General features: G+C 45.3%; 1 protein-coding gene across 2 annotated transcripts; it reads left to right on the forward strand.

The window, feature by feature from the left end:
* The first annotated feature begins 3,127 nt into the window (after window positions 1-3,127).
* On the forward strand, window positions 3,128-27,832 carry LOC142590392 (manganese-dependent ADP-ribose/CDP-alcohol diphosphatase-like). 2 transcript variants are annotated; one of them, XM_075702477.1, is made up of 7 exons: window positions 3,128-3,309; window positions 6,749-7,337; window positions 8,152-8,214; window positions 11,211-11,346; window positions 17,921-18,198; window positions 20,103-20,383; window positions 25,515-27,832. In XM_075702477.1, the coding sequence occupies exons 3-7, from the start codon at window positions 8,210-8,212 to the stop codon at window positions 25,892-25,894; spliced, it is 1,080 nt and encodes a 359-aa protein (XP_075558592.1). In that variant the 5' UTR covers window positions 3,128-3,309; window positions 6,749-7,337; window positions 8,152-8,209; the 3' UTR covers window positions 25,895-27,832. The 2 variants fall into 2 exon arrangements, with proteins under 2 accessions (XP_075558592.1, XP_075558591.1); XM_075702476.1 differs by lacking the exon at window positions 6,749-7,337.
* Window positions 27,833-27,838: the final 6 nt, after the last annotated feature.

A 27,838-nucleotide genomic window follows, 5' to 3' on the forward strand; every position in this document is an offset into this window, starting at 1 on the left:
TTCCCGAGGCTGAACCTATGGCTGAACTGAACGGAAACAAAGGCGGCGCAGCGCGCGCGACACCCTTTCCCTCACTGGCGGAAGCGAAACGGCTCTCATTGGTTGCGCGCCTGGCGTGAGCGCGCCTATGCAGCTGGAATCCTTGCTAATGACTCACCAAAAGACTTTGCACAAGGAGCGCACATCACTTCTAAAGGAACTTCACGCCAATGCTATCGCCTTTATTACCTCTCCTGCTAACCTCTCGCGAGAAGACAGCGCTATTCTCCGAAGACTTCAAACAAACTCAATAGTGACTCCTCTTTTTCCGTCACTATATTCAAGGCCTACCTGGGCAACCAAAATGCCCGAACTGCATGGAATATCGGTGCCTAGAGCATTGCCTATGGCATTGCCCTCACACTCGACGCAAACTGCAGTCAGCCCTCTCCACCATTCCCACTAACATCCAGCCATGGTCATGGACGACCTGGCTCACTCCACCACTCCATGCAACTAACATTCTCCTGCCGGTGCTTATCCAGCACGTCAGAGACGTGTAGGGTGAGAACCGGTAGCTGACCGACCAGAGGTGAGCGCCGGACGCTGGCGCAAAAATTTTTTTTTCTCTCACTAAATCGCCCTTTCCCGCAGCTGCTGTGCTCTGGGAGCAACTGCGGCTGCGAGTTTGACATATGGTGTCGAGTACATGATTCTGCTGGTTATGTATGCCTGCACAAGTCGAAGAAGCTCGCCCATGCCGTGGTACCGATTAACCACCCGGCGAATGAGCCACAGACTTAGCTAAATTAAACACAATGATCAGAAGAACCACAAGGGCAGCCCTGGGCCTTCCGGACCACGCGGCCACCGCAAGGCTAGAGGCCTTAGGCATGCACAACACGATCGAGGAGCTCTTAGACGCTCATCACACAGCCCAAGTCCGTCGTCTCTCGCTACCCCGGCTGGCCGCACAGCCCTCCGGAAGCTCAGTCTCGAGGCCATGCATCCACGAGGTTGCAAAGTATACACTTGACGATTCCTCGAAAGGTCAGGGGGTATATTTATTCCCGCACCTACCCGGCAACATATGGACCCCGAGTTCCATAAGGGCCACCGGCAGGCCCGTAGTGAAGCCATTTGGCGACGCTATGCGGCTCGCAAGATGGAGTGGTTTACACAGACGCAGCGAGACACCCTCGCGGCGACCTCATGACCGCGGTGGTAGCGGATCACAATAACGGACGATTGATAGAACACACAATAATCACGGCTGGCCGAGCACTGGAAGCGGAGGAAACCGCGATTTGCATGCGGAAGCGAATATACCGTCATCAGCGAAAGCAAGCAGGCTATTGGCAATTTCGTCCGCGGTAGAATTTCCGTACAGGCGTACCGTGTTAGTACCGTGTGCTCACACGGCGCCCCCTATGCGGCTGGAAAACCCTCGCGTGGACCCCCGCTCACGAGGCTGTGCCCGGCAGCGCGTCGGCTCACAGTTTGGCTCGAGATCTCGTGAGCCGATCCTCGTCCGGTGAGGCGGATGGTGTGAACGAGGAGGAGAGACACGAGGAACCCTGCGAGACTTATAACGAAATAGCCTATAGGCATCGCTTGAGGGGTCGCGCGCTCCTACCACCTGCCAAGCAACTCATAAAACGCAAGCGGTCGCGTTTAGGCGACTCCAGACAAACGCATACCCACACCCAAACTACGTTAACAAAATCATAAGGGTCAAGGAAAGCGACCTATGTAGGCTCTGTTCACGAACAGGTACACTCACACACATAATCTGGGAATGGACCTCGCTCCCGTTTTCTCATCCCCCCGTCAGCAGCGAGACTGACTGGACAGCCTGGCTCAGGTCCGGGGACGTCGACCGACAGCTTGAACTGGTGCACTGGGCGGAGAAGGCCAAGCAGCCCAGGGCCTTACTTGAGCCCGATCCCTCAGCCACATCGCCCTTTCCCCGGCCTCCTTTCGATAAAGTTTACCATCACCAACCACCTGGGAGCAACTGGGTTTTCGCGTGACCACGACACCACCGTTTATGAGCCAATACAAGCTTCGCTTGAAAATATCGATCGCTTTTGTGAGCCGACTGCGCAGCACTACTCTGACGTCAAGGCCGCGTTCTTCTTGGTCTAGCACCACTCTCTGCTGGGCCGATGGCAGCAGCAAATTTCCACCATATACACTGTAGATACCTGGTATTGCTCAAGATAAACGGTGTTCAGCATTTCCTTCGTTTGCAAATGCTCGTGATTGTATACACACAGAATTAAGGTCGAAAACATTTCGTTCGGGGCAATGAAAGTGATTTATATATAGTGTACAAGGACAAACTGGGTACGTGTCTTGCAAATTGCATTTAATGGATGAAATGAGATTTTGTGCATTCAAGAAATAATTACAGATCAGAAGTACACGTGTATTCTCATCAATAATAATGCTTTAGTATCGTTATTGAGTGTTCATTGCATTTCGTGTCCACCAAAGCATGTTAGTGCTTGCGAATAGCCGGACCACCAAAAGGGGGGCTGGACATACCAGGCAGCTGGCACCAACAATTCTCAAACAAAATAATGAATGAAATTTAAGAAGAATACATACTCAACTTAAATGTGATATATACAAGAACACGCGAAGGTTCAAAGAAAACTGCTCGCATATCAAAGAAACTTGGGAAAAACCTCGCAATTCTATCTGCTTCCGCCCTTTTCTTACTTCATTTGTCATATTGAAAAACGATGCATATGACAGTAAATCAGTGCGCACAAAAACACATGCAATATATAGGGTTATTGTTCCAAGACAAGCTAAATTCCAAATTATTTTTTGTGTGTTCGCGTGTGTAAGGGTGCAGACCCTTCTTCAGCGGCACGTATCCTGTTCGCATTGAGTACTTTAGAATTTTTTTGGCGCTCGGTGAACGTTTTAATTCCATTTTGAACCATAGCTTCGGTTGTCACTTGTACAGCCTTTGGTTCCTTGCTGCGAAACGCTGCTCTAGAGGCTAAACTGTTGCTGTCGGATCCAACAGACGACCGTAATTTCGGTTCCTTGTTCAACGGACGAACCGAAACCAAAACTGGTCGAGAGGAGGTAACGGTTTCGATCGACTGTAATCCCGTCGGGCTATGCGGCGAGGTCAGCGGGGAGAGAGATAGCGACGGGGGCATTGGCGCTGATCAGATAGAAGCTGACACGAATATTTGAAGAACGGTGACAAGAGTCTCCTTGTCGTGGCCGAGTGCTCAGCCACCCCGCCGCAGCGCACGAAAAAAAATTCGCGCAAGCCCTTCGTCACGCAAGCTCATCGAGGCTGAGGTGAGTTGCCGGCCGCTGCTGGACGCTGTTCATTCATTCGTCGCGCACCAGGGCATGACTACTGTGTTCTCGATTCTTATCTGATTTGCGTGACGCCGTGGCACGCCGTGAGGCCGTGTAAACCCATTCGTGTTGTCTGATGATTGCAGCTGCATTTTTTTTTTTTAGTCGAGTTCCCGTTGTACTAGTTAAAGTGCTGGTTTGTGTGGTTCGATCCGGCATCGCGCGGGATCTCTTTGGCCCGGGGCCAAAGAAGGCAAGGATGCCTCGTGCAATTAGCATATATAATAACCGGCTCGACTACTGCGCGCCGCTTCGGCACGTGTGACCTTGAACTTGCTGCTGGCCCGTTCTGACTCGTATCGTGATGTTTCGCTGGCATGTATGTGTCTTCGGATAAAGAGGTTATTAATAAACACACACGCTCTTGTTACTAGGCGCCTTGGCAGCGTAGCGGAAACGGTGAATGGCTGCCGGTGCGGCTCGTTTTGATTCGGGAGATGCGGCTTTGATAAAGTTCATAGCTAATTACCCGCGGTGTCCGGACCAGTCGCGATGAAAAGCGCAGTTAGCGGACTGTGCTAACGTGTGAGGGAACACAGGAGTTTTTGTCAAAGGGTGCGTCGCACAGCAGCAGATCTTGCGATATCTTGATTTTTTGTAACACAACACGAGCTTAAAGCACAGCTTACTAAGCACAGCTCTAGATAGCTGTTAATTTTCTGTTTGTGCCGTAGCAAATGCTAATAACTTTGACTAATTATGTATTAAAAGAAAAGAAAGGAATGGTGAGATGAGAGTCTACAAAGCTTATTAGACACAAGAGAAAAAAGAAATGGTATGGTGATAATGTGACACAAATACTTTGCTGGGGAAAACGAGACGATTCGTCTGTTCTTAGTGCACTGGTTCTTTTTGGGGCTTAATTGCTCTCCACACATTGAGTCACATTGGCATTCAGCTTAAAATGAAGTGCAGCCGAGGATGTCGTAACCCTGCAAGGAGCAGCTAGCTGTTTGCACTCATTGTCTTCTGTAAGGTAATTTTCTGCTAGAGAAGGCTTGTACAGTATTGGAAAAATGAAATGCAAACAAAAAAATTAAGAACTAGGACAACTTTTGCAGGCAATAACTAGAGAGCATGATCTTGAATTGCTACAATTATCTGGCCATCAGGGAACTTATACACCTGACATTAAGCATACAAACTGAAATCATGCTGATATTACATGTAATAGTAAAAGTGGGAACGAAAAATGTGTTCTATAGTTATCCATGACTTGTTTGTATTTCATTTGTCCATGACTGTACATATTAGGCATTCACAGTCATCATTTGACTTAGCCAATCGATAGCAAAGCCATATTTAACCTTCATGTGCAAGCCATTCTGCATGTATGTTTTGCTGAGTGCGTCATGCTGTCATGAGTTTCCATGGTCGCTGACAATGGAAGTTTCCGTGCACGTGTTTTGTATTGTCATGCTGCGTCCATTATGCAAAACCAGGCCTTTGTGTTTGCATGCTCAATCACTGGCTAACCATGTGGTATGACAAGGCCAGAAATAGAAAAAAAAAATTTGCTTCGCATTTAGATGGCCTTGACCTATATGTTTAGAAAAATACCTGAAACTAATAAAACGCTTCTGAGCACATTTAATTCTTGAATCCGCATAGCCATTTTTTGTTGCAAACTAGCATACATGCCATTGCTTGAGGATTTTTTGGGGGCATTAACGTACAGCAATTGCCACTGATTCACACAGCAGGTAAGTTCATGGTTTGCGCATGCATGCGAAAGGCAGTGCGCCATTTTGGGTGCGAAGCAAAAGGTGGGAATAAACTTTTGATTCCTGACTCGCAGATGCTGTGTGAATGAATTAGGAATGAAGCGTCTTGCATTTAGTGTGCCCGCCTTCCTGTGTATGCACAATAAAATATATTCTTGAGCTTCATTGCGTGCTTCTTACAACTGTAATGGTTTCAAGCTGTGCTGAAGTGTGTAAAGCATATGCAGCTGGTTTCATGTATAGCTTGAAAATATTGGATGCACTGTTTTGCTTGTAGGTAGGCCTGGCAAAATTTCATTAATGTTACTACCTGCTATTATGCTAATGCTAATCTACACTTCTTCTTACCAATGCAGTCAGTAAATTTGGAGACTGAGTTCATGTTCTTGGTGTAGGGTTTCAATCCAGGTTCTTGGCGTCTATTGAAGCCAATTAGAAAAGCAGTCGTATAGTACGCTACTGTTCTTTAGATTAGGCACTGGCCCGGCACCAAAGTAAACTCGCATCTGAAGCAAGTGAGGAAAGACTAAGACTCTGCTATCTGGTGACACCAACTGAAAGCTTGCACCAGTTAACATTGCAGCAATATTTTTTGTGCGTTGAAGGAACAGTGGATTGCTTTTCTTTGTTGTGTTTATAAGCTGTAGTTCATACTGGCACCTGCAGTGAGTCTGAAGTGCAAAGGCAAGAGAAGCTTTTTCAGACTAAGTTGCCAGGTCGCAGCCAAAAACACTCTATTTTTTTGTGAAGCGTCGCTAAGTGACGATGATGAAGACTTGCTCAGAAATGTCTTTGCAATGTTTTAATTGTTCCTAGGCGTCGTCTGTGACATTTTTTAGCCTGTAGCTCTACTTAACCTCTTGCGGGGGCAAGGCAGCGGTCGGAGAGTGATAAGGCGAAACAACGCTTGGTCTTTCAAAACGGTATCGCTTCTCGAGATTGTGCTTTGCCTAGAAAAGCAGCTTTGATGCATTCATGTGGCTCGCTAATAAGCTACTTGCCATGTCTTCAGAAGTAGCAGCAAAGGGAGGCGCATGTATCCCCTGTGGCTAAAATGGACATGAGTCATCGCACTCGGTCAGTCTTTTCTATCGGGGCAATTTGCCGGCTACACGCACCGTTGAAGAGTCGCCAAAAAGGTTGCCATAACTTCAAAAGAGCAAGGTTGTCATTAAGGAGACTAAAAGCTTCGCGAAATTTAGCAACTTCTTTGCCAAGTTGCAAACACTGCTTCATAGTTGTAAATGCTTACTTAGTTACAAGATATCTTTTTGTTAAAAACTGTTTCTATGTTTATGCAGCTACGTGATGCGACTTGGCTCAGTGAAAATCTGACTGCAGCTTTGTCTTTTGTCCCAAGTCTCTTCACACAATTGTGCAAGCTCACTCGAATTTCACTTGTTTTTACAAAGCAATTATTTATGCTAATAAATCTTCTTGATTAGTATTGTAGTGTGTGCTGTGCCTAAAACCAGCTGCAGATGCTGAGTAAGATAAGCGTTGTGTGGTTGCGGCTTGAGTTGCATGAAGAGCGTTGCCTGCTACGCTTTCTGTGCGCAGTCATGCTCAGCTTTCTGTGCTCCATAGCACGAGAGGAACGAAAACTCCTGTCATAGCCCAGGTGGGAACTTTTCTTTTTTTGGCATTTCCAGAGTACCAGCACCTTCTCCCTCCCGAGCACACAACAAAAGTTTCAGCAGATCATCTCATTGCATCACACTTCTGCCAAGAAAAATGGATGCTCCGCGGCCATTGCCTATCTCTTGAGGCTGCAGCTGGTTGTTCATTTTTAGAAGCTCTCGCCTCCCCCCTATCGTCGTCGAGCCCACGATTCGTAGGGCTCTAGCTGCACACACGGCATCACACCTCCGTCACGTGTTCGTCACGCAGCAACATCCCAAGATGCGTGATGCAACCGATGAGCCGAGGAGAGCGGCACGTCTGCTCGCCGAACCCGTCAAGACGTCCTCGGACAGCAGCTGTTGGCTAGAGCAGTATCGGTGGAACAAAGAGGATGTGGTTCCCCTCTCCTTCACTTCTTCCAGCTGCCCGATAACACTGCCTCCTCCTGCAATCTTGTCTCGTCCCTGGCGGACATGTTTCAGAAGTGAGAAAGGATAAGTGCTCTCAGTGGTGGAGCTGAGGAGTGTTTGCTTGGGTGTCCTAGTTTGAGGCAAGGGGTAGATAGCCTAGTAATGTGTGGGGCATGGGCCAGAAGACATTGGAGGCTTGTTGAGAAAGGTAAATATGTGTCTGGTGGCATCTGGCATGCCTGGCAGATGCTGCCACCTTTTGACAACCCCCTTTTCCAACTGCCCTCTTAAGACCTCGATATAATGAACACGAATACACCGAAATATTGGATATAGTGAAGCAAATCTAAAATGCCACTTGCAAGTTAAAGCATGTAGTAAGTATATGCTTATAACCATATATCGGATATAACAAGGTTATGGTGTTGTACGCGGCTTCATTATAACGAGGTTTGACTGTATTTACTCTGCAGAGGACCAGAGCTACCTTCTGATTCCCTTTCTTAAAGGGACCTTGAAACAAAGCTTTTTAAGGAATGAGATGGCAATTTTAGCAACTGTTCAAAAATGCATTTGTGAGTGTCCACGTTGTTGATGTATTGTCCATTTATGGGTTAACCTTTAATTATTATTTCACTTAGTACCAGTACTTCAATTGGGACGAATTACAAAGCTGTGCGTTTTGGCTTTGTTGTTGTTACCGTACTTTGTTCAAATTGCTTAGTATGCTATTCTTGCCTGCAGTTCAGTGCAGCTGTACTTTAAAAACAGCTTAGTATTCATTCACGTGCTTGCCATGTCAGGTATCTTTGAATTCTTGCTGTGTCAGCAGCGCTCTTGCATTGGGGCTCCTAATTAGTCCCACACTCATTTCGGAATTTCTGTGAAAGCAGTTTTGCTGTGTGCAGATATTGCTGTCTTGTTCTTTTAAGGAGTTTGTTCCAAGGTTCTCTTTAACTGTACTAGGGGTGGCAGTAATAAGAGCCTGACATTTGTAATATAGTGGCTCAATTGTTTTCTAGGGCCTACATTCTACGCTTCCTTGGACTCCTGCCATCAGTCCAGAGTGTAAGATTCACGATGAGGTGAGCAAACCTGGAGCACTTGGCTACAGTTCATTTTCATTTTTTTAGCACGCTTATAAATGGTGTAAGGGGGAGAGATTGCATGTCTCTGAATTATTTTACAACACTTTTTGTAAAGGCAAAACTTCTATGTGACAAATTGTTATCTTCTATAAAAACTATCTCCCTGTTGTCAATTAATATGAGTCAGGCACGTAACCTGCGTGCAGAATATTCATGCTTGAAAGAAAAAAAAAAATAGGTTTGTGCATTTAATCTGTGCTGATAACTGCGTAAGTTCCACATGAAAAACATTGCTCATTTATTCTTGCTACCCGCCGTGGTTGCTCAGTGGCTATGGTGTTGGGCTGCTGAGCACGAGGTCGCGGGATCGAAACCCGGCCATGGCGGCCGCATTTCGATGGGGGCGAAATATGAAAACTCCTGTGCACTTAGATTTAGGTGCACCTTAAGGAACACCAGGTGGTTGAAATTTCCAGAGTCCTCCACTGGGGTGTGCCTCGTAATCAGAAAGTGGTTTTGGCACCTAAAACCCCATAATGTAATTTTTAATTCTTGCCAAGTACTAACTCGGGGAAAATTTATCTGATGTAAATTGCCACAATATACATAGCACTTAATGCCTTGGCTGTTCCTTTGGCACTTGTCCTCCTTTCATGAGATTGCTCACTGAGGGACATCTCTTAGTTTTATCTCGCCATCTTATAGTTATCGTAATTATTGTGCTGCTTCTTGCTGCCGTTTTTAGTTTGCCTTCAAAGCATAAGAAAGCGTATTCCATATTCATATATTACCGAGGGAGGGAGAGGTGAACTACTTTGCAAAAGTAGGCCAATCTGAGCAACTCGTATGTCTAAGACAGTGAAGCTCTGTAAGGGGGTGCTCGCAGCCTTTGGAAGTCCTAGCAGTCTGGTTTGCCGCAGCACAAAATCTACCTGATACTTTGCAAGCACTTTATTGGATACAGGGCAATTCTCTCCAATTGCACTACTGTGCTGTATCAATGTAAACGTCGGGCTACGCATTTCAATAGCCTGGGAAAGTTGCATTGGTGGCTTGGTTAAAGCCCTCCACCGACGCCGGCGTCTGGTTGCGCGTTCTCATAGATGCCGTAGTCATTTGGCTGCTTCGGAGCTGCGACGTTGCTGGCCATTGTTTCGTTGACATTTGACACCGACCGCACCGGTGCCGCCACACGAGAGTCATTGTGAAACTCCCCTGAGCAGCTTCCCTGAAAGAATAGTGACATCTCTAGAAATTGCCTCAACATTGGAACAAAGACGTTATATCAGTGTTGGGACAGAAGACAGTTTGGTAGTATGTTTCAGTTAAATGCGATGCTAATAGAATAGGCATGTGATTGTACATTATTGCAAGCGAAATGGGCTTGAACATTTTTAGCACTTTTTGTATTGCTGTTACAATGGGAATGGAGTGCAAAAATACTTGCCTGCTTAAACTCGGGTGCATGTTGAACCCCAGGTTGTCACATTAGTCTGCAGCCCACCACTATGGCATTACTCATTACTTGCTGTTCAGTTTGAGGACGTTAAACCCAGCTGTCTAAATAACCATTCTTGGGCAGTGCACATAAAAAATATAGGACCAGCGCTGATCTAACAACCGCAAGTTTTTATTAGAAGAAAAAGATTATATGGACAGTGATTGTGCATGACGTGTAAAAAATAATCACATATTTGCGAGCAATCAATGAATATGATCTCTTCGCTTGATAGGGAAACTGATGACTGACTTATGTGCATGTTCTTGTTCTTCACTATTTTATATGCTTCGGCAATTTCATGTGTGCGCTGATCATGGTGTTTCGTGATGATTGAGGTATCCTCAAACGAAGGCAGGCAGCTGCAATTGTGACAATGGCTGGCAAGATGCGAAAACACCACTCCCTCTAAGGAATCGGCATGTTCGCATAGCCTGATTGCATACTGACCAGTCTGTCCGATGTAGACACTACCACGTGTGCAAGGAATCCTATACAGTACTCCAAAGGAACAATCAGCGCACTTATTATGTATCGCCGCTCGTCCTGTATTTTTTCTCGTGTTTTCTTTTTATGTGCGCTGTTCAAGAATGAATAGGTTCCAACTCGCCCGCATTTCAATTTTTCTGCCATCTAAATAAATCTGGTTGAATATTTGTCTGGCCGTTGTTGTAATGGAGCCCAGACTTACATTGCAGCTCTGGCTGAGGGCAGGTGCTTCACCTTAACTCTTTCATACGAAAGGTAATGTGATAACAAGACATGATCGCTCCAAGCACATGTGAAAGGATAAAAACATTTCTTTCCCTTGTGGATTGCATAGAATGCCACGATAGGATAGGCTATCAGACAGGTACCATGTTCAATTAATTCCCTGCTGTGTTAGAAGGCAGCTCTGAAAGATTTTTTAACTTATTGAGCTAATAGCTGCATTATGAGTCTGCCAAGTCATTCTGCACTCAGTGTTCAAGGAAGTAACCCCATACTGACATATCACTTGTCTTAAACAGAACTACTTTTTTATTTTGCACCCTTCAGTTCTGAATATTGAGGAAAGCACCAAAGAGAGCAGCATACTGAAAAAAAATTTTTTTCTCACTACACTAAGTTCTGTTTCTAGTATTGTGTGTGAAAATTTAAAACTGCAAAAAATTACAAAAAAAAGATCCACATATTGGGCTAGACTTGGCTCCTTGCTCAAACTTCTTCAGAGGCTAAATGACGGATAGAGTTGGAATGCTGCTTCTTAAATATTATTGCTAATAGGGTTACTTTGCAAGAATTATTGCATTATGTTTTTCATACAAACTTTAGTGTATCTTCATTTGTTGCAAGAATTGTTGCGCTGTTCTTGATATAGACGTCAGCAATATCTTCATTTGGTTAGTTGCTACGAATTTTTTTTCCAGCATCATTACTGCCGTCCACGCTTACAGTAACCCGGTATTTTTGTAGGGAGTGGACTACCTAAAACTCTCTAACAACTCTGTTGCAGTAACGTTGCTGCATCAAGTGAGAAGCCTCTCCTGACCTTTGGCGTCTTGACTGACGTCCAGTATGCAGACTGCGATGACAAGCCAGCAGGCTATGATCCGTCGCTCATACGCTACTACAGGAATGCCCTGAACCAGGTATTGCACCTTTTATTTTTTGGCTGGCTCTATTGGTTCAGAATTGGTTTGATCACTTTTTGGCAGGTTCACCCAAGTTGCTAGCAGCAGCTAATCACTATCGCTAAAAATAAAGCGACGTGAAGTATTTTACAAGTATAAAGCTGAAGCTTGGAGAATAACGTACCTGAATTAAAGCTAAGGACAGAACACTAAGCTATGGAATGAAATATAATAGGCATAGAAATGGGAAGAAAGCGGCATTGACTTTAAATCATACGCTGGTGAAGAGGGACCAGTGGAGTTAGGCAGAATATGCGATGCATAAAAAAAAAAAGATAATCCACAGTCTCTTGCAGTGTCTATGGTTGCCTTGGAAAATAAACCATGCACTAAACAACGAAAGGGGGGTTAGATGCAGATACGTAAATGTGAAGTTTATAGCAAAGCCTCGCACATCACCTTGAAATACTTGTAAACCCTTGAATTTGGAGAATGAGATTCAAGGGCCTTTGAAACTCCTTGAAAATAAATGTGCTCCTTGAATTCCTTGTAGAAAGAGGTGGGATCAGTCAATGTAGTGGGATCAATCTTTGCCATGACGGTCGAACTGGATGTGGGTGAATTGCAAAAATGCTCGTGTACTTATATTTAGGTGCATGTTCTAGAACCCCAGGTAAACAGAATTAATCCGGAGGCCCCCCTCCTCACTCACCCATCCACCCACCCACCCATTAGGGCATGCTTCAAAATCAGATCGTGGTTTTGCTGCTTAAAGCGCCGAAATTTGTTCCTCATTGCCTGGACCACCGTGACAACCAGCCAAATTGTCCATATTGAAACTCTACCCGGGTGACTTGTGGCCAGGATGCTTCTGGCATTTGAGCCAATTCACACCGAACACCAGGCCAAACTGCACACCTTGTTATCTGTTTTATTGGCCGAGCGTCATGGCTGTTTGCACACACTGCTGCCTCTCGTATCGTGTTCGTGGGTGTGTCTGCGATCGCCCAGTTTCCTTTTGCTGCCGCTGAAAGAGGTGTGATAACAGAACGCAGCTGTCCTCCTAGCTCCCCACATGGCGTGACTGTGAGCGTGCCAAAAACAACACTGATAAGGGATATCAAACTCCTTTTGCAGAAGTGCGTTGTTGATTGTCGCACGTGCCAGGCGAGCATGCACCACTCGCTGTGGCTTCCTGCAAACAGGCACTCGTTGTTCTCTAGTCTTTGTTTGGGGTGTCTGGAAAACATATGAGGCTCACGTCTGTTTTCTTCTTATTTTGTTTCTGACATTGAAGAATGAAACCACTAAAAAAGAAAGCTTGTAAAGCATTCTCTGGAAGCACTTACATGGCTACTGGGCTTTTGCATACTTTGTTTCTTGGGCTGGTTAGCCTGTTAAATTTTGCTGTTAACTGATTTCTCATGTTAGCAGCTTCAGTTACAGACCGCTGCAAGGCATGCTCAGTGCATGTCTTACGGTGAGTTCTGCCAAGTGCATAAATGTGAGCTTCACGCCTAAAACTATTGTTGTAGCAGAGGAGCTATATTGCAGCACAAGCCAGATTGGAAGTACCATATTTATTCAAATATAAGGCGAGGCTTCAGTTAGGGTGCCCAAGGAACAGAGCTCAAGTATGCACGCCAATATGAGATGACGTACAGTAGCCAACAGATTCCTCAGACCTTGCAGGTACAGTCGCCGACCATTCATTCGGACCTCACAGGGCCTGCTGAAATGTCCGAATAAACAGGTGTCAAGATTAAACAGATTAAGAAGGAAAAAAAAGAAATCCTTTATTTCCACGCACTTATCCAGGCTCGGCAGTAAGCTTGAGAAATCGTGAATGTGCCGTTGCACGCTGTTCCGTTTACGCGCATTCAGATAAGCTTGAATCTTGGAGAGGGTCGTACGGTCACTATAGATGGCTGCAAGCACAGTCACTGCTTGAACATGCTCCGCATGCGATGGCAGCGTAGCCCATGATGCGTCATCTTCCGAGTCTGAGTCATCATCCGGTGGTGCAGCAGAAACCTGACGAATGATCTCGCCGTCGTCGAGTTCCTGCGCATGTCAGTACAGCAGTATCAGCACCTGTGAGACGGTGTCCAGAATCGCAATGCAACCACTGCGCAGGTCACGGCAGAACATTTTTGGCGTCAGTAGGGAGCACATTGGAAGGCGACAAATCCTAGGCTTCCCGGCACCTGCTTGCTGGCATTCCCCAGCGCAGTCTGCATGGGAACTGTCGGCACCATTAGACACTTGACGGGATGTTTCCGTATGCCGCGTTAAATCACTGCAACCTCGACACAGCATACAAAGCCAACATCACCACGCCATCCTGCCGACACCAGTCGCACAAATGTGAAAAACGTGGCCTACTCGCAGTGTCGGGCACAAAGAAAAAAGCAAGTCAGCTGCTGGATTGTCTTGACATGGCTTACTAAGCTGAGACCGCAACTGCTGTAGCCACTCTATCGAACCAGGCAGAAACGATGATGATGAGCAGGGATTTGCAGTGGCGCTACTTCGTGGAGCAGCAAGGAGGCTCCGTTCAAAGCAAAAATGGCGTTCAGCAAGTCGAACCATGCACCGGTCAGAGTCAGTGCATGGTGTTCTCAATCGAATTGGCTCAAGGAGTGTCCGAAAAATCAGACGACAGGTTGCAAGGTGTTCAAATTTTCGGCAGTTATTATACATTATGGTCTACGAGGAGAATGGCGGTGCCGCGAAGCAGACCGAATAATCGAGCATGTCCGAAAAATCCGTCGGCGACTGCATTGCATGAAACCTCAAATAATCGGAAGTCCATAAACCCACAATGAATTTACCACGAAAAAAAAAATCTTTATTTTGCAACTGGCTTGTGAATGCGGTGTTTCAGGTTGTGGGATGTGAATATGTTTACATATTCACATATGTTTACATATGACCACGTCAACGTATTTCAGCCATTGTCATGCTGTCCCTATAGACGCGGGAAAGTGCACTCAGAGCTTGGGTAAATTTTTCACTGGGCCTGCATCAGCACAGATGGCAAGAGTGGAGGTGGCTAGTGACTCTGACTGACAAAAACTTGTAAAAGAAAAAAAAAGACAAAGTCCCCAGAGACTCTGTTGCTATTTATATTAGGTACGTTAAGCTAGAAATGGGATGCATGAAACGTGCAGCTTGCCTTCCCCAGCTTGGCTTTGCTTGTCCCCTTGGCTTGGCCGCTGACTACTGGATTGACTAGGCTACGAACTAAGAAGCTGAAGGACTAAACCTCTGGTTTTGCGGAGGCACTGGCAGTGTAGCAAAACAACAATTTTGCTCATTCTGGTCATAGTGATGCCAGATTTCTTGCGCCGCTGTACAAGTGTAATCCGAGAGATCGAATGGCTCGCTCTGTGGTGTCTAAAATTGCGGTTATCGCTTATATACTTGTGGGGGCTTGTGGCAGAATCGCAACCATGTCTGAAAAATTGGTTGACGACTGCAGTCAACCTCGAAACTTTAGCTAATCCCTACGCTAACGCAGGAAAAAGAAAACGAACTGCAGAACCCACCTCACGATGAATGTCGAAGTTAGTGCGACTAGCGTTGAAGCTATGTAGCAACGCTTCGTATAGCCACCGCTGAAACGCTTCGTACACCAGGTGTCTATGCAGCCTGGAGCCCCTCGCGTTTCTTCTCTGGGCATGCTGTGCCGTCAACTGGCACTGCCACAAAGCCCGCACGTGGCATGGTTGCCAATATACATATTCACGTGACATTGTCTAAATGTATGTGACGCAGGTGTGATTCCGCTGAACACCGGAAAATTTTTAAAGGATTTTTTTTTGTCATTGAAAAATGGGGCCATATCCAGAGGCCCATGCCCAGTGGCTCAAATTGACATCGGAGGGGTTCGTCGAAGAGTGGCACAAACTCGGTGACCCAAGTTGGCGTCATACAGGTTCATTGAAGAGCGACACACACCTTGTGACACATACTTGCGACCCAAGTTGGCGTCAGAGAGGTTGATTGACGACTGCGTGTACCCACCGAACAAAGTTGGTCCGGTGGTTGGTTTCGAACCCGATTCCCTAAGCATAGCGGCCTGATCGGCTACCCTTTTGACCATGAACTATGTAACACACCGTGATTCAAGTTGGCGGGAGAAAGGGTAGTGACCCAGCATGACAGCCCGATCGTCCAATAGAAGTGCAGGAAGTGCCCTAAGAATTTAAGTCATATTAAAAACTTTATAAAAAAATGCAACCTAGTAAATGCCACTTTCTGACATGTTTCACAACTGTTCTTCGCCAGCTGTCGATGCGGCACTTTGTTCTCTTAATAAAAGGAAATCGGACATCCACCCGTTCGTATCAAACGCCTCAAAGGAAACCCATATGGGTTTTTCAAAAGGAAAGCCTTGCAGTTGAAGAAAAATTCGTCCTGGTGTGTGACTCGAACCATTGCGCATGCGTAACCCTTTGAAGTTCAAACAGCTGCTTCTCGACCATCTCACAATTTAACCTTTATATGTTACCTTACTGTGCACTTTTTGTATTCATGACTTATATTGTTTTTTCGTACTGATTTGCTTTTGAGTTGTATTCACTGTGCTTGGTTATGTTTTCAAAGGAATCCACAGTTTGAGTGTTTGTGTGAAACTTGAAATCATGTCCTTGTTTTTCGTTGTTTACTGTAAATTCCCTCCCACTTACATGATACCATGGCTGACTGCAGAAATTATAAATGATGAATAGGAAGGCACTGCACTCACTCTAATTCTGAAGCTAAGTTACAATGCCCCTCTAAGTAGGAGTGCTGTCTGCTCCAGAATGTGCATCAAGCAATTGACTTGCATCTGTCATCGCTGGCGAGTCTTGCTGATTTCCACTGCAAGACAAAGGCTTCTCCCAGCAGTCTTCAGTTACTTCCGTATTGCGCAAGCTGAATCCATCTCATGCCTGCAAATTTTATCGTATCATTAGACCATCGGTTATCTCCTGTGCACATTACAGTGAAGCCTCGTTAAACCGTAGTTGGCCGGAGCCTGGAAAAAGTATGTACTAAATGGTAGTACTCCTTAACCGAAATAGCATGAGATCGCCCACTTACCTGTCAAAAACGGAACTCAAAGAGAGTGCGATGAAAGGGGAAAGAAACATGCTCTATTTATTTACTTTGTGCGACAAAAGTGGTATTTTTGTTTGGTGCCACCATGGCCTAGCAGCGACGACAGCGGCCTCAAACTTGCTGAAGCTGTGAGCCACCTTTTCAGCCAGCCCCCTCTTCTTGGCAAGCACTCGCATGGCAGATTCCTCGTTGGCATTGCATATTCTCCGTGCACAGGCGTGGTACCATTGCAGAAGTCGCTGGGCACTTTTTCATTGTGGGGTGCTGTTCTCGTCGCGACGATTGCATTCATGAGGCTGACATAACGCGCAGCTTCTGCCACTGTAGGGCCTGAATCACCCGTGCTGTTGCTTTCCGTGTCATCCTTATCACTGTCGCTAGGTGACACTTCAGCAACAACAGAGGCAACGATGGCAAAAAGTTGAACCTTGTAGCCAACATCTCTTCGCAATCGCAGCAGCGCTGTTAAGCAACTGCTTCGTATTCCAAATTCCACACACCGTAGTCAACAGTAGACCCATGTAGCGTGCTAGCGCCGACTTTTTCGTATAACGTTCACTAGCACGAACAATGTCTAATTTTTCTTCTATGCTGAGCACCCAGCATCTTTTTTATTCGAGCTTCGGCATGATGTGAGTCCTCGCTTGCACGACGCCACAGCGCTCTGGCATGGCGCCAAAATGATCTTGATGTTGGTGTGGCTTCACGCGCAAACGCACAGGGAACTTGGAAGCCATTGTTCTGATCTCTGAGGCTTGTTGTTCTGCCAGGCTGCCTGATGGAGACGACGCACCGCCGTGTTTGCGCGATGAAAATTGGAAACACTACGTATTAACCAATGCGTATGCAATAAGCTGGTGCGGTTTATGTGGATACAACAGACATTATGTTGAATGGCCGCTGAGTCGGGGGTTTGACTTCACTACTTTTAAAATGAAACTACTGTTTAAGCAAGTACGGTTTAACAAAGTTTTACTGTACATAGTCTGCCCAACTCCTCCTCTTAAGGCCAACTAGATATCAGCTATCCCCATTTGGCTCCTTTATCCACAACATTTCCTTGCTGTTTCACAGCGTTACAGCTATTGTTTTCCATTACGTTACTCATTGGATGGTATTGACTGCTTCTCAAGCTTCTTTGTTATCCTCAAAATTTCTGCCCTACGTGTTAGTACTAGTAGAATACACCTTCAATTTTTATACATCAAGTTTCTTGTTGCAGTCTTAAATGATATATCTTGCTCGTGAGTGAATTGCATGTAGTTTGCCATGTGAAGTATTAAGCGATCTGTTAGTGCTCTAATGCTGATCCCTGTCCCAAGTTGCAAGGGGTGAGAGCTTTTGCCAAGCTGTCTAAAAGCAGCCTTATTTTGTCACTCTTCTTGTTGTGCAGTGCACATGGAATAATTAACCTCTACTTGGTGCTGATCATTTGTCTTGCGTCGGTCACTTGACATCATTTGTGTCGTGACGTGTGGGGCAGGTGGAGCGCGCGTATGCCCACTGGAGCCGCGTGCCAGGCTTGAGCCTGGTGCTTCAGCTGGGCGACCTGATAGACTACCACAATGCGGGCTGCGGGCGTGGCTTGGACCGTGTCCTGGCCACCCTGGCCAACGACGGGTCGCTACCCACCTACCACACGCTGGGCAACCACGAGCTCTACAACTGCACCCGGCGCGACCTGGTGCGACGCTACGTTTGCCCACGCCTGCTGCCCAACTGGACGCCTCCGGCCACGGACGACCCGGTCTTTTACTACAGGTGAGGTGCCGGTTGGCAGGCCATTTGGATTGTGGCCAGGTTTGAACCACTGGGCAAGTTAGGTAAAAGCCTGTTTTACGCACAGGAATTTGGAACTGCATTTTTCGCAGCTGTGATTTCTGCAAGTTTTTGACTCTTAAGTTCTGCAAACGAAACTGTTCTCATTCAGATTTGATTTTTCCGATATCCCAATAATTTGGAAAATTTTTGCAGCCCCTTTTGCGTAAGAAAAATTCATTGGCGACTGTACCTATTGGCTTAAAAAGTCGAATTTCAATAGATGGAAACTTTGCTTTAGCAAAGTAAAGTGCTGATTTTACCAACTTTGTTATATTGAGATTTACCTTTATATCGGATAATTTGGAAAGCCTGTGCGCATCGACCCGGGCACTGTTCTCAGTTCTGGCCTTGCATGCTGCCACGCGCTTCCGGCTTTGCATATCTTGGGGGCACTGTCAGAAATATATCTTTCATGACACATTTCCTGCTCCTGCAATTACTTTGAGCTAGAGAGTTCATGCCTGTCCAAATTGCAGCACTGACAGCTCTCTCGGAATCCGATTTCAAAGGGTGTGCATTTATGCAACCTTTACATCAATGACATCAATGACAGTACAAATACATCTTGTTGCAAAGACTGCGTTGTGTATAATCATCTTCGAGACATTTTGCCCATCTCTACGTCGGACATATTGAGGTAGATGAAAGAAAGCCTTTCTTACACAATGCCACAAACGTTGTCAGCAGGAACTGAATGCCGCTTTTGCCACGAAGGAGAACGTGACGCAGTGGCTGTGCTGTAGATGGGGTGGCAAGCTATCTAGTAGTGCAATGCTACCAGAGCGAAATGCGTGAAGGTTTCTAAGTTTAAACTTATAAGGATACTGCATATAACAATATATCGGTTATGATGGTGGGTTGACTTCAGAGCATCGACTTATGCATTAGGGCTATGAGAAAAAAAAAAACATATAATGATATTTTATTCACCACATGTCGAATATAACGATGGAAATTCTGCTTTTTGGGTGGCGTTTTCTATGCAGAATAATCGAGAAATTTGCTTTGCCAAGTTCCCCTTAACCGAGAAGGGGCGAAAAGTTAGCCTACGCGAGTTTGTATCTGCCGCCATTACCACACAGGGCATCCCGCCAGTGTGGGAAAGCATGTGCGGATTTCTGACTATTTCAGCGCGCCTAATGCTTGACGCGCTGTTTAGAGACATAAATAAACGTTTCATTTTTCACAGCCTTCTTTCTACAACATCACTTTTTTTATCATAGGTGGAAAATTCGCTTTCGGAGCTACAAAAATACGTTCAGCAGCTTTTTTTTTTTTTTTTTTTTTAAATGGCAGTCCAGATATAGTGATGATCAGTTATAACGAACGGATTTTTCATTCTTCTTGATATTGTTATAAGTAGATTGCACTGTACTACAGTAACATTGTATTCCATAGAAAATTACATGTAGTAATGTATGGCCCTCAAAAGGTTCCACTGGACGGGGTGCGCATCTTGTGACTCAGTCGTGTGGCTACCTACTGGCATCCAATACTGCAACATGTCTGTTGCACGGAATCCCATGAATGTACGACTAGTGAGCACGTACTAGGAAAGCTATTTCAGTGTTCTTTGTTGCTTTTTTGGTTGCTGTCAATAAACTTCGCTTTTGTGTGTGTGTGTGTGTGTGTGTGTGGTATACTCCAAAGTGGAAAGTGAGGGCTTTACAAGAAAGTGGGCCTTGCATGGTTGATTTCGCCTTATGGCAAGCAATTTTCATCGTCCGAGGACGTGACGAAGCTGTTGCTCCTGCGCACTTTGTGCTCAATTGTGCGTTGCCATGCGAGCTTCGGTGAGCAAGAACTTTCACTTTTCGCATCTTTGGCCTCGTTTCTGCCTGCAGCTTCAGCCCCGTGCCAGGCGTGAAGCTCATTTCCCTGGACTGCTTTGAGGAGAGTGTACTGGGCCGGGATCCGTCGGAGCCGCGGTGGCAGCAGGCAGCGGAGCTGCTGAGCAGGGTGCATGGCACGTCGGACTCGCAGGCGTGGGAGTGGCCGGATGCACTGGTGGGACTGGACAAGAGGTTCGTCGACTCTAACGGAGCACTGAGCGAGGCACAATTGCAATGGCTCAGTGCGGAGTTGACGGAGTCGGACGCTGCAGGCGACGTGGTCATTGTCTTTGGTGAGTATGGCCAATGCCCTTCTGTTTAAGTCGAACATGGATATAACATAACGGAAACGCAGCAGTGTAAAAATACGTCTCGCCGATATCGGCATGTAAAGAATATATGCTTATAATGAATGCCGGATAAAATGACTGCATCTTTATGTCATATGCGACTTTTTTCTAAGGAGGTTTGACTGTACAAATACGTGAATGCTCGTCAATTACTACATGTGGTGGTAAGGCCCATGTAATAATAACAGGACATTCTCTAGTAAATTCTTACCAGCAATCATAAGTAACATTCACACTTATGCAGGATGTCCCGGCTAACTTTAGCCCAAGCTCTTAAAAAGGACTGGCACAATATACGATTACAAGACCTACTTTGTTCCGAACATCCGTCCTCTTCCACCACCTGCATAATTTTTGTGTGCTTCTAGTAGGAAAACTGTCATAGCATGCCACTTGGCAGTTTTCACAATGCACGAAATGCGAAAAGTGCCGCATAATTAGCACGCCATTACACATGTGGTACCAAACAGAATTTGAAGGAACTAATACTGCTTGGCAACCGCCTGGTCATTACGTAGGCTGCGAACGGCATGCGGAACATGCAGTTCGCTATCAGCGAACGCTAACATGAACAGCTTGCCACTTTCAGGGGATTAGTGAAGTTAGGTCATTAAAATCACTTTTGGGGCTGCTGGTGTGGTGGCATGCAATCACATGCAACTTTTCAGATTTTGCATGCCACAAGTGAAGTGTGGAAAAAATAATTTGCAGGACATAGTACGATGAAATGCACTGTATCATTTATTTTGTTGTACAGTAACCTTCCCCATCAGAAACCGTGCCCTGAATTCAAATATTAGAAGTTTGTTTCATTAATATTCTCTTTATTAGCTGACTAAATGATGCAAAAGTTATCTTGATGGCCAAAGAAGGCAGATGAACAAATACCGCAGGCCTCGTAGTTGTCTGCAGTAGAACATCGTTAATATGTTTTGGAAAAATGTGATAGAACATGCTAACCGAGAAAACATGCAATTCGAAGCCAATAAAAAGATATACTCAACTTTAGTTGACATCTAGGTAATGCAAAGTGTTGCACGAATTGTTGCAGCACGAGATGCCGACACATGGCAATCTGGTGGGGCCCAAGCGGCCCTAGACGCACATTTTCGTTTTTGCAACTGGAAAGCTTACATTCCCGCTCCTTGTGTTAGGCCTGGGTCAGCAGCTGTTTCTGGCGAAGCAATTTGGTGGAATGACAAGCCCACTTGGCAAGAATCGCAGCATGAGGTGCTGATGCGCGTGTAGCTGGTGGAGCGTGAATGGTGCCTGATGTGTATTGTCATTTTAAGATGGCAATGGGGAACTGAAACGAAATCACGCTGGTGCGAAACGCCAGATTACGATGCCACGATGTTGTCAGAGCGAAATATGACGCTTTGCGCCTCCTGCAGCAGGGAACAGTGGTGTGTTTGGCTTACTGCCTATTAAAGTGTGTGGTACGCTTCGCATGCGCTGTAGAACAGACAGGTGAAGATGATTATCGCAGTGGGTTTAGTGGCGATAGCTGTGAATGCGATGAGCAACAACCCGCGAAGAGATTTGCTGGTACCGAAACAGGAAACCGAGCAAATGGCGGCATTTTTCACTTGACACGAGTAAGCAAGTACTGCAGAGAAGCTGCCCTTTGTGTGCCTACTGCTCTCAGCCGTGTGGGTCTCGCGCCTTTTCTTGTTCATACGGGATCTAGTGGCGAGAAATTGTATCATATGATCACAGTTTGGCAATACAGTCGAACCCGCTTATAACGATACCAGTTTTAACAATATATCCGTTATAACAATGAGAAGCTGCTGCACCGTCAACTTTTGTATGTTTTGCATGGTGAAATAACCCGCATACTGCAATGCCCCGATGCCGCATTATCGGTTATAACGATGAAGTCTGGCTGCTCGTTGTCCGAGCTGAAAGGTCGTGAAATGCAAAATCCTTGAAAAGGAAGAAAGAAAACGAGAAATTTGAGCCGCTGCACGATGACCCGCTGCTCGAACGGTTGCCGTGCGCTCATTTTCCAGCCTTCTTTGTGCGCCTCTCTCCCGTCACTCCTCCACCCCTCCAAACACGAATGGGCTGCATCCATATCTCTACTCCGCACCACTCCCCGAAACACGAATGGACCGCGCCAACTGTGCTGCTTGCATCTTGCTCACTGGCTCCTCATTCAGTGCTGTTCTGCAAACAGCGTAATCGCTTGTGTTCGTCTTTTCTGGTTGGATCGAAATCGTTCCTGGCGACGTTGTTTCTCAGCCTCTTTTGACTCGCTGCCTAAACGGAAAGTGACTGAGCCGCCCGCTGATAATCGGCAATGCACGACGTTGCCGGTGAAAAGAAAGTGCACGGCTATAGATTTGGAAACTAATGGCGTCTAAACAATGAGGCGATCGTCGCAAACGTGCTTGCATCAGATAGCGACGGTGACGGTGGCAGCGATGACGCGATAGGGCAGGCTGCCTCAACGTTGTCCTCACAGGAGGCCCAGCACATGATTCAGTCCCCCTCCGGGGTTCATTTTCATGAGGAACCTTCCGCTGCACTACGTGGAGCACCTGCATACCTTGCAGAAGGACGTTGGCAGGGCTGACGGACATAGGCCTTTCTCGTACAATGCAGTGTGACGTACGTGGCGAGACACTTGTGGTGATCTCACCTCAGCATTTGTTCTGGATTTCTCAAGCTGACAGGTTGCTGCAGCAACCTCCTCGCATTTTTTAATAGGCCCCTTTTGGGCCCATCAATACGCTGCCTTGACGGTGCTCGCATATGGCTTGCCACCTGTGACCCCTCTTTGCAGTTATAACAGTGCCGTTCTTTAACGCCAACAGCTGTGGCTTGTTACACATAATCAGGGAGCGCCAAGGAAGCGGTTAAACGAGTGAGCACAATCGGCAGCCGAATGGAGGAAGGTGGTGGGGAGGGGCACTGGCCTCCCTGCCATTATAGTTTGCTAAGATCAGGTCTGCCATCCCCCTATTTTGATTTTTTTTACAACCAGGTTTTAACAGTTATCAGTCATAACAATGAAATTTTTGTGGCATTTGAATATTGTTATAAGTGTGTTCAACTGATACTGAATGTGTATGCCAAAAGATTGTGTTTCCTGGAAATACCAAATGTATTGTTTTTTTTGTATTTTTGCATTCTCGATCGCAAATGTTGGTGCAGGGAAACTGTACGAAACTGGATTGCCTCAACGAGGTTCTACTGTATTGTACCAGCTTTGTTTTTTTTTTTTTAACAATTTGCCTTACATTACCTGGGACATCCTGTAGATTGTAGATTGACATGATGTTTTCATGTGTGCTCACACTTTTGTAATCTATAGGTTTTGATATATTACAGGAGTACTTTCACCTTACATGCTTAAAGGGGTATGGGGGCAAAAATCACGATTTTTACCACAAAAATGCATTTTCGAATTTTATTTGTTTTGCATTCCTAGACGTATAAAGAAGCTCATTGCCAAGTTTGGTTGAAATCTGTGCCATAGAATAGAAGAAAATTAGTTCTCTTCTTAAGACGGCAGTGTCCGCTCACCATCGAAAGCACCCATGAACACTGTATTCAATATGCGACTGCAGAGTAGGCAAGAAACCAAACGCGAAGTGAATGCCCACGTTAGGATGTTTCTTTTTTGTGCTTTTCAATTGTGGGAGACCTTCCATCCACAGTACAGCAGACCCCAAAGTAAAAAGAAAAACATAAAGGCATAATTCTGGCTGCAACACCCTGGCTGCAACACCCTTGTCTACAAACACAGACAGTGGTGCTGTGCTGCTCTAAAGCTAAAAAAATAGCAAAGATGACTTGTAGTAATTGCCACAGAGCAGGTTCGAATTGAAGAGGAGCATCAAACCTATGAAGCAAGGCACTTTTATTAATGATTTTAAATTATTTTTGGTCTTGGGATAATATAGCGTGTTTTGAAATCATTGAGCTCATTTAGCCCTGTTTGCACTTTTTGGCCAAACAAAACATTTCTGGAAAACTATAATTTCCAAACTGCTTTGCCAAAAGCTGCTTACAAGGTGGTTTCTAGAATGAAATTTTGTCAGAAACAAGATGAGATACTTTTTAGATCTCTAAATATTTTACAACAAAAATAATGATCAGATGTTTGACACACACACACACACAATCACACACATAATGGCAAAAACAAAAAATGAACTTTGTTTTTAGAGTGATGACATTTTTACAGAGACAAAAAATTTCCGACTAGCCTTATCCTCCACTATGAACTGTCTAGAAAGTATGTGATTACAGACAATTAGTATATCTTCGTTATTTTTTAAATGATAGTTTTCCTAAGCTGACATACCTGGTGGTTCAGTGTGATAGCTATAATTTTCTGTTTTCTATTCATGCTAGGGTGCTGAAATTTAGAACATCTTCTAACGACAAGAAGATGAACCATCCCTGAAATTTTTATCAAAATTGGTGCTGCACTTCAAAAGTTGACTCTTCAGTCCCGCATCCCCCATTAAGTAGCAGCAACAGAGCTGTGCCACATGTTTCTGGCAGTTAAAAGACTTGCGTGCATTGCAGGACAAGTGAGTAAAGTTGTTAATGTCTAGTGTATGCCACCATCTTGTTTGGGATGGTCGTGAAGTCTCTCAAGAAATGCAGAACCAAACACAGTAAACGGCATGGAGGACAACGTGTTGTAGTCCATATACAGTGATAAAAAGCTGTTCGAGATGGATGACGACAGACATCAATTGTGAACAAACCTCCATTCTGTGAAGGCGAACCCTTCGGTTTTCATCTTATTTATGATTTCCAGATTGCAAGCAAGCTACATTTTTTTTTACCGTCATTAGATCTGGTGCACATTTTATTTGGGTGCACATAGTAGTACTATGAAACCATGAAAAACTGCAGGCACATTTGATTCTGGGGCATGTTAGAATTGGGCAGATACTAGCTGATGAGGCAGTGGCTTGTTCAGTCATTTTACAATACCACTTCATTTGATTTTGCCTGCCAGGTAATTAATTCGTTCCATTTTGCCAGTTCTGTCAAGATTGAATTAACGGAAGTTCAGTGTACCTATTTGCTGTCATTGTCCATCCAGGCCATCTGGCCATCTCGCCCGCAAGCGCCAATGCCGACTGCCTCCTGTGGAACTACAGGGATGTGATGGACCTGTTTGAGGCGCACCCGTGCGTGGCGCTCTACCTGTGCGGGCACACCCACCGCTGTGGCTATGCCACAGACGCCCGCGGCACCCACTACATGGCGCTGGCGGGGATCATAGAGACCGAACCCGAAAGTGTAGCTTTCTCAACGGTGTCTGTCTTTTCTGACCGGATAGAAGTCGTTGGCTCTGGTCGTGAGGAAAGCCGAACCCTCGCGATCCGTTCCCCCCAACCTGCGGCTGAGGTCGATGCAGAGGAAGAACTTCTGGCTGCGCCTGCTGTTGCGTCTCCACTCGCTGTTCGTGTCGCGGTGTGAAGTCTGCGTCAGTGTGCCTCTCTGCAGAGCTGTTGGCTTGGGCACTTGTATATTAAATCAGCTTGGCTTGCCACGAGGGACTCTCAAGAAATCGTATGGTTGAGGAAGGGTGAGGCAGGGCTTTCATTGACTAGCAACCATGCTCTTTGTGCAAGACTTTCACCTGTAGTGTTTAAGGGAGCCGGTGCTAGCTTCACCTTCCTCTTCTTTGTACAAAAATTTTCTTGTGTCCTGGCTGCACAGTTTTCATCCATGTTTCATTTTTCTAGAAAGCCAAGTAAATAAGCATACCTGTCCCCCTTACAGCCAGTACTGTATCGTGCAGGAAGGAGAAGAGCTACTTTCTTATGTTCATTTTAGCCAATTGGGTTCATTATCGTTTATCACCTTCTGCCCATTTTTTTCTTTTTAGTTTTCCTCCCAAGGAAACATACCCTGAGCATCCGTGCAATCGTAAGGTTCTGAATGATGCAAGGCAGTGGCAGTATTCTATCTATGTGTATGCTTATAACTAGTTGGAAGCATTCTGTAGAGAGTTCACACGTAAGCTTGCTGTGCACGTTCATATTCATCATTCATTGAATGTGGTACGTTGCACATGCCTTCTTAGTATCCCTATGCCACTACTTGCAAGCCTGTATGTTCTCAAGAAATCAAAATCAACACAGTCGTTGATGGGTCACTTCAGTACTACAACCGATCGATTCAACATTCCTCGACTTCTCTCAGCCCATTTTTAGTATGGTCGTAGTATTACCACCACAATTCTGGGATGTTTAGCATAGACGACATTCATTGCAAAGACCTTGGAACTGGGAATGTACGACACATATTTATGAGAAATATTTCTTGCCCTTAAGTACATTCTGGTATATTTTCTTTTTACTTGTTTGTTTAACCCGGTTGTGTTAGCTCGAAATTGCTTCTGTAGCACTAGTCGTGGATTATCTTGCCATATTTTTTAACTAACTTCATCATAATAACACAGTCCCTTATTTTAGTTTTTCATTCTAGACTATATTAGTTTTTTCACAGGTTAGCTAACTTAATCCTAATTAGCTGTGCATGACATCTTTTGACATCACCTTCAAAGAACAGGAATTTCTGAGTGTGTTCGACTTGTTTGTGCATGAATGTTTGAAATGTGTGCCAATAAGTTCGAAAGTTCCTGGAGTGCACTGATGTTTGCCAAAACAACACGTGCTATAGCGCAACCAAATGTATTTATGCATGGTGTGCAGCATTTTTCTATGTACATGTTGTGAGGTACCTTCTGTTTCTTGTGTGTTGAACTTTTTTATACACACTGCCCATGTTTAACCTGGACGTGTGATGGTTTTGGGTCACAGCAGAGCCTCATTGAAGGGTTACCTTGCGGGAAGAGAAGACGGATTAGTATGACAGGCCTTTATGCATATCACAGGATGTGCGAGGGTTGGCAGCAACTTGTATTTGGTATGTTTGGTAGAGGCATTGCTTTACATTGTCTCTGTTTTTGGAGGCAAGGGAGCAAATTTGTGTTTTATACAGGCACTATTGCCATTTATTCGCGAGCACTAATGCCACTTCCTTACTCGGCGATGTGTGTGTTTACAGGGAAGGTTTTCCTTACTTGGTTATTTGTGCATTTATAGGGAAGGTTTGTGTTAGTCATTTACTTGGTATCTTGGCATCAAAACGTTGCACACAAACATGCACTGTGTCATTATAGCAAGTTCACTTTACGCAAGCTGCCTCATATTAATGCATGGCAGTGCGTGGCCTTCTTATTTATTGCATTGTTAAGCTTCATCTTTAAATGTTTTTATTGCAATGTCAATTTCTCTTGAATTTCTTTTTTTTTTTTTGTGCTGTGTAATATGGGGAGCATGAATCTCGGCACCAACAGTTTAGCAGTGTTTCTTCTGGCTTTAGTTTAATAAAGTTAATACAAATGCTGCCAGG

The sequence above is a fragment of the Dermacentor variabilis genome, chromosome 8 (genome assembly GCF_050947875.1).
Source record: "Dermacentor variabilis isolate Ectoservices chromosome 8, ASM5094787v1, whole genome shotgun sequence".
In the NCBI taxonomy this organism is placed as follows: Eukaryota; Metazoa; Arthropoda; class Arachnida; order Ixodida; family Ixodidae; genus Dermacentor; species Dermacentor variabilis.

Bases quoted from the DNA above. Each gene is read 5' to 3' on its own strand.
- LOC142590392 (XM_075702477.1), top strand. The intron at 18,199-20,102 runs GTGAGGTGCCGG...TTCTGCCTGCAG, and splicing joins GACCCGGTCTTTTACTACAG to CTTCAGCCCCGTGCCAGGCG. The intron at 20,384-25,514 runs GTGAGTATGGCC...TTGTCCATCCAG, and splicing joins CGACGTGGTCATTGTCTTTG to GCCATCTGGCCATCTCGCCC.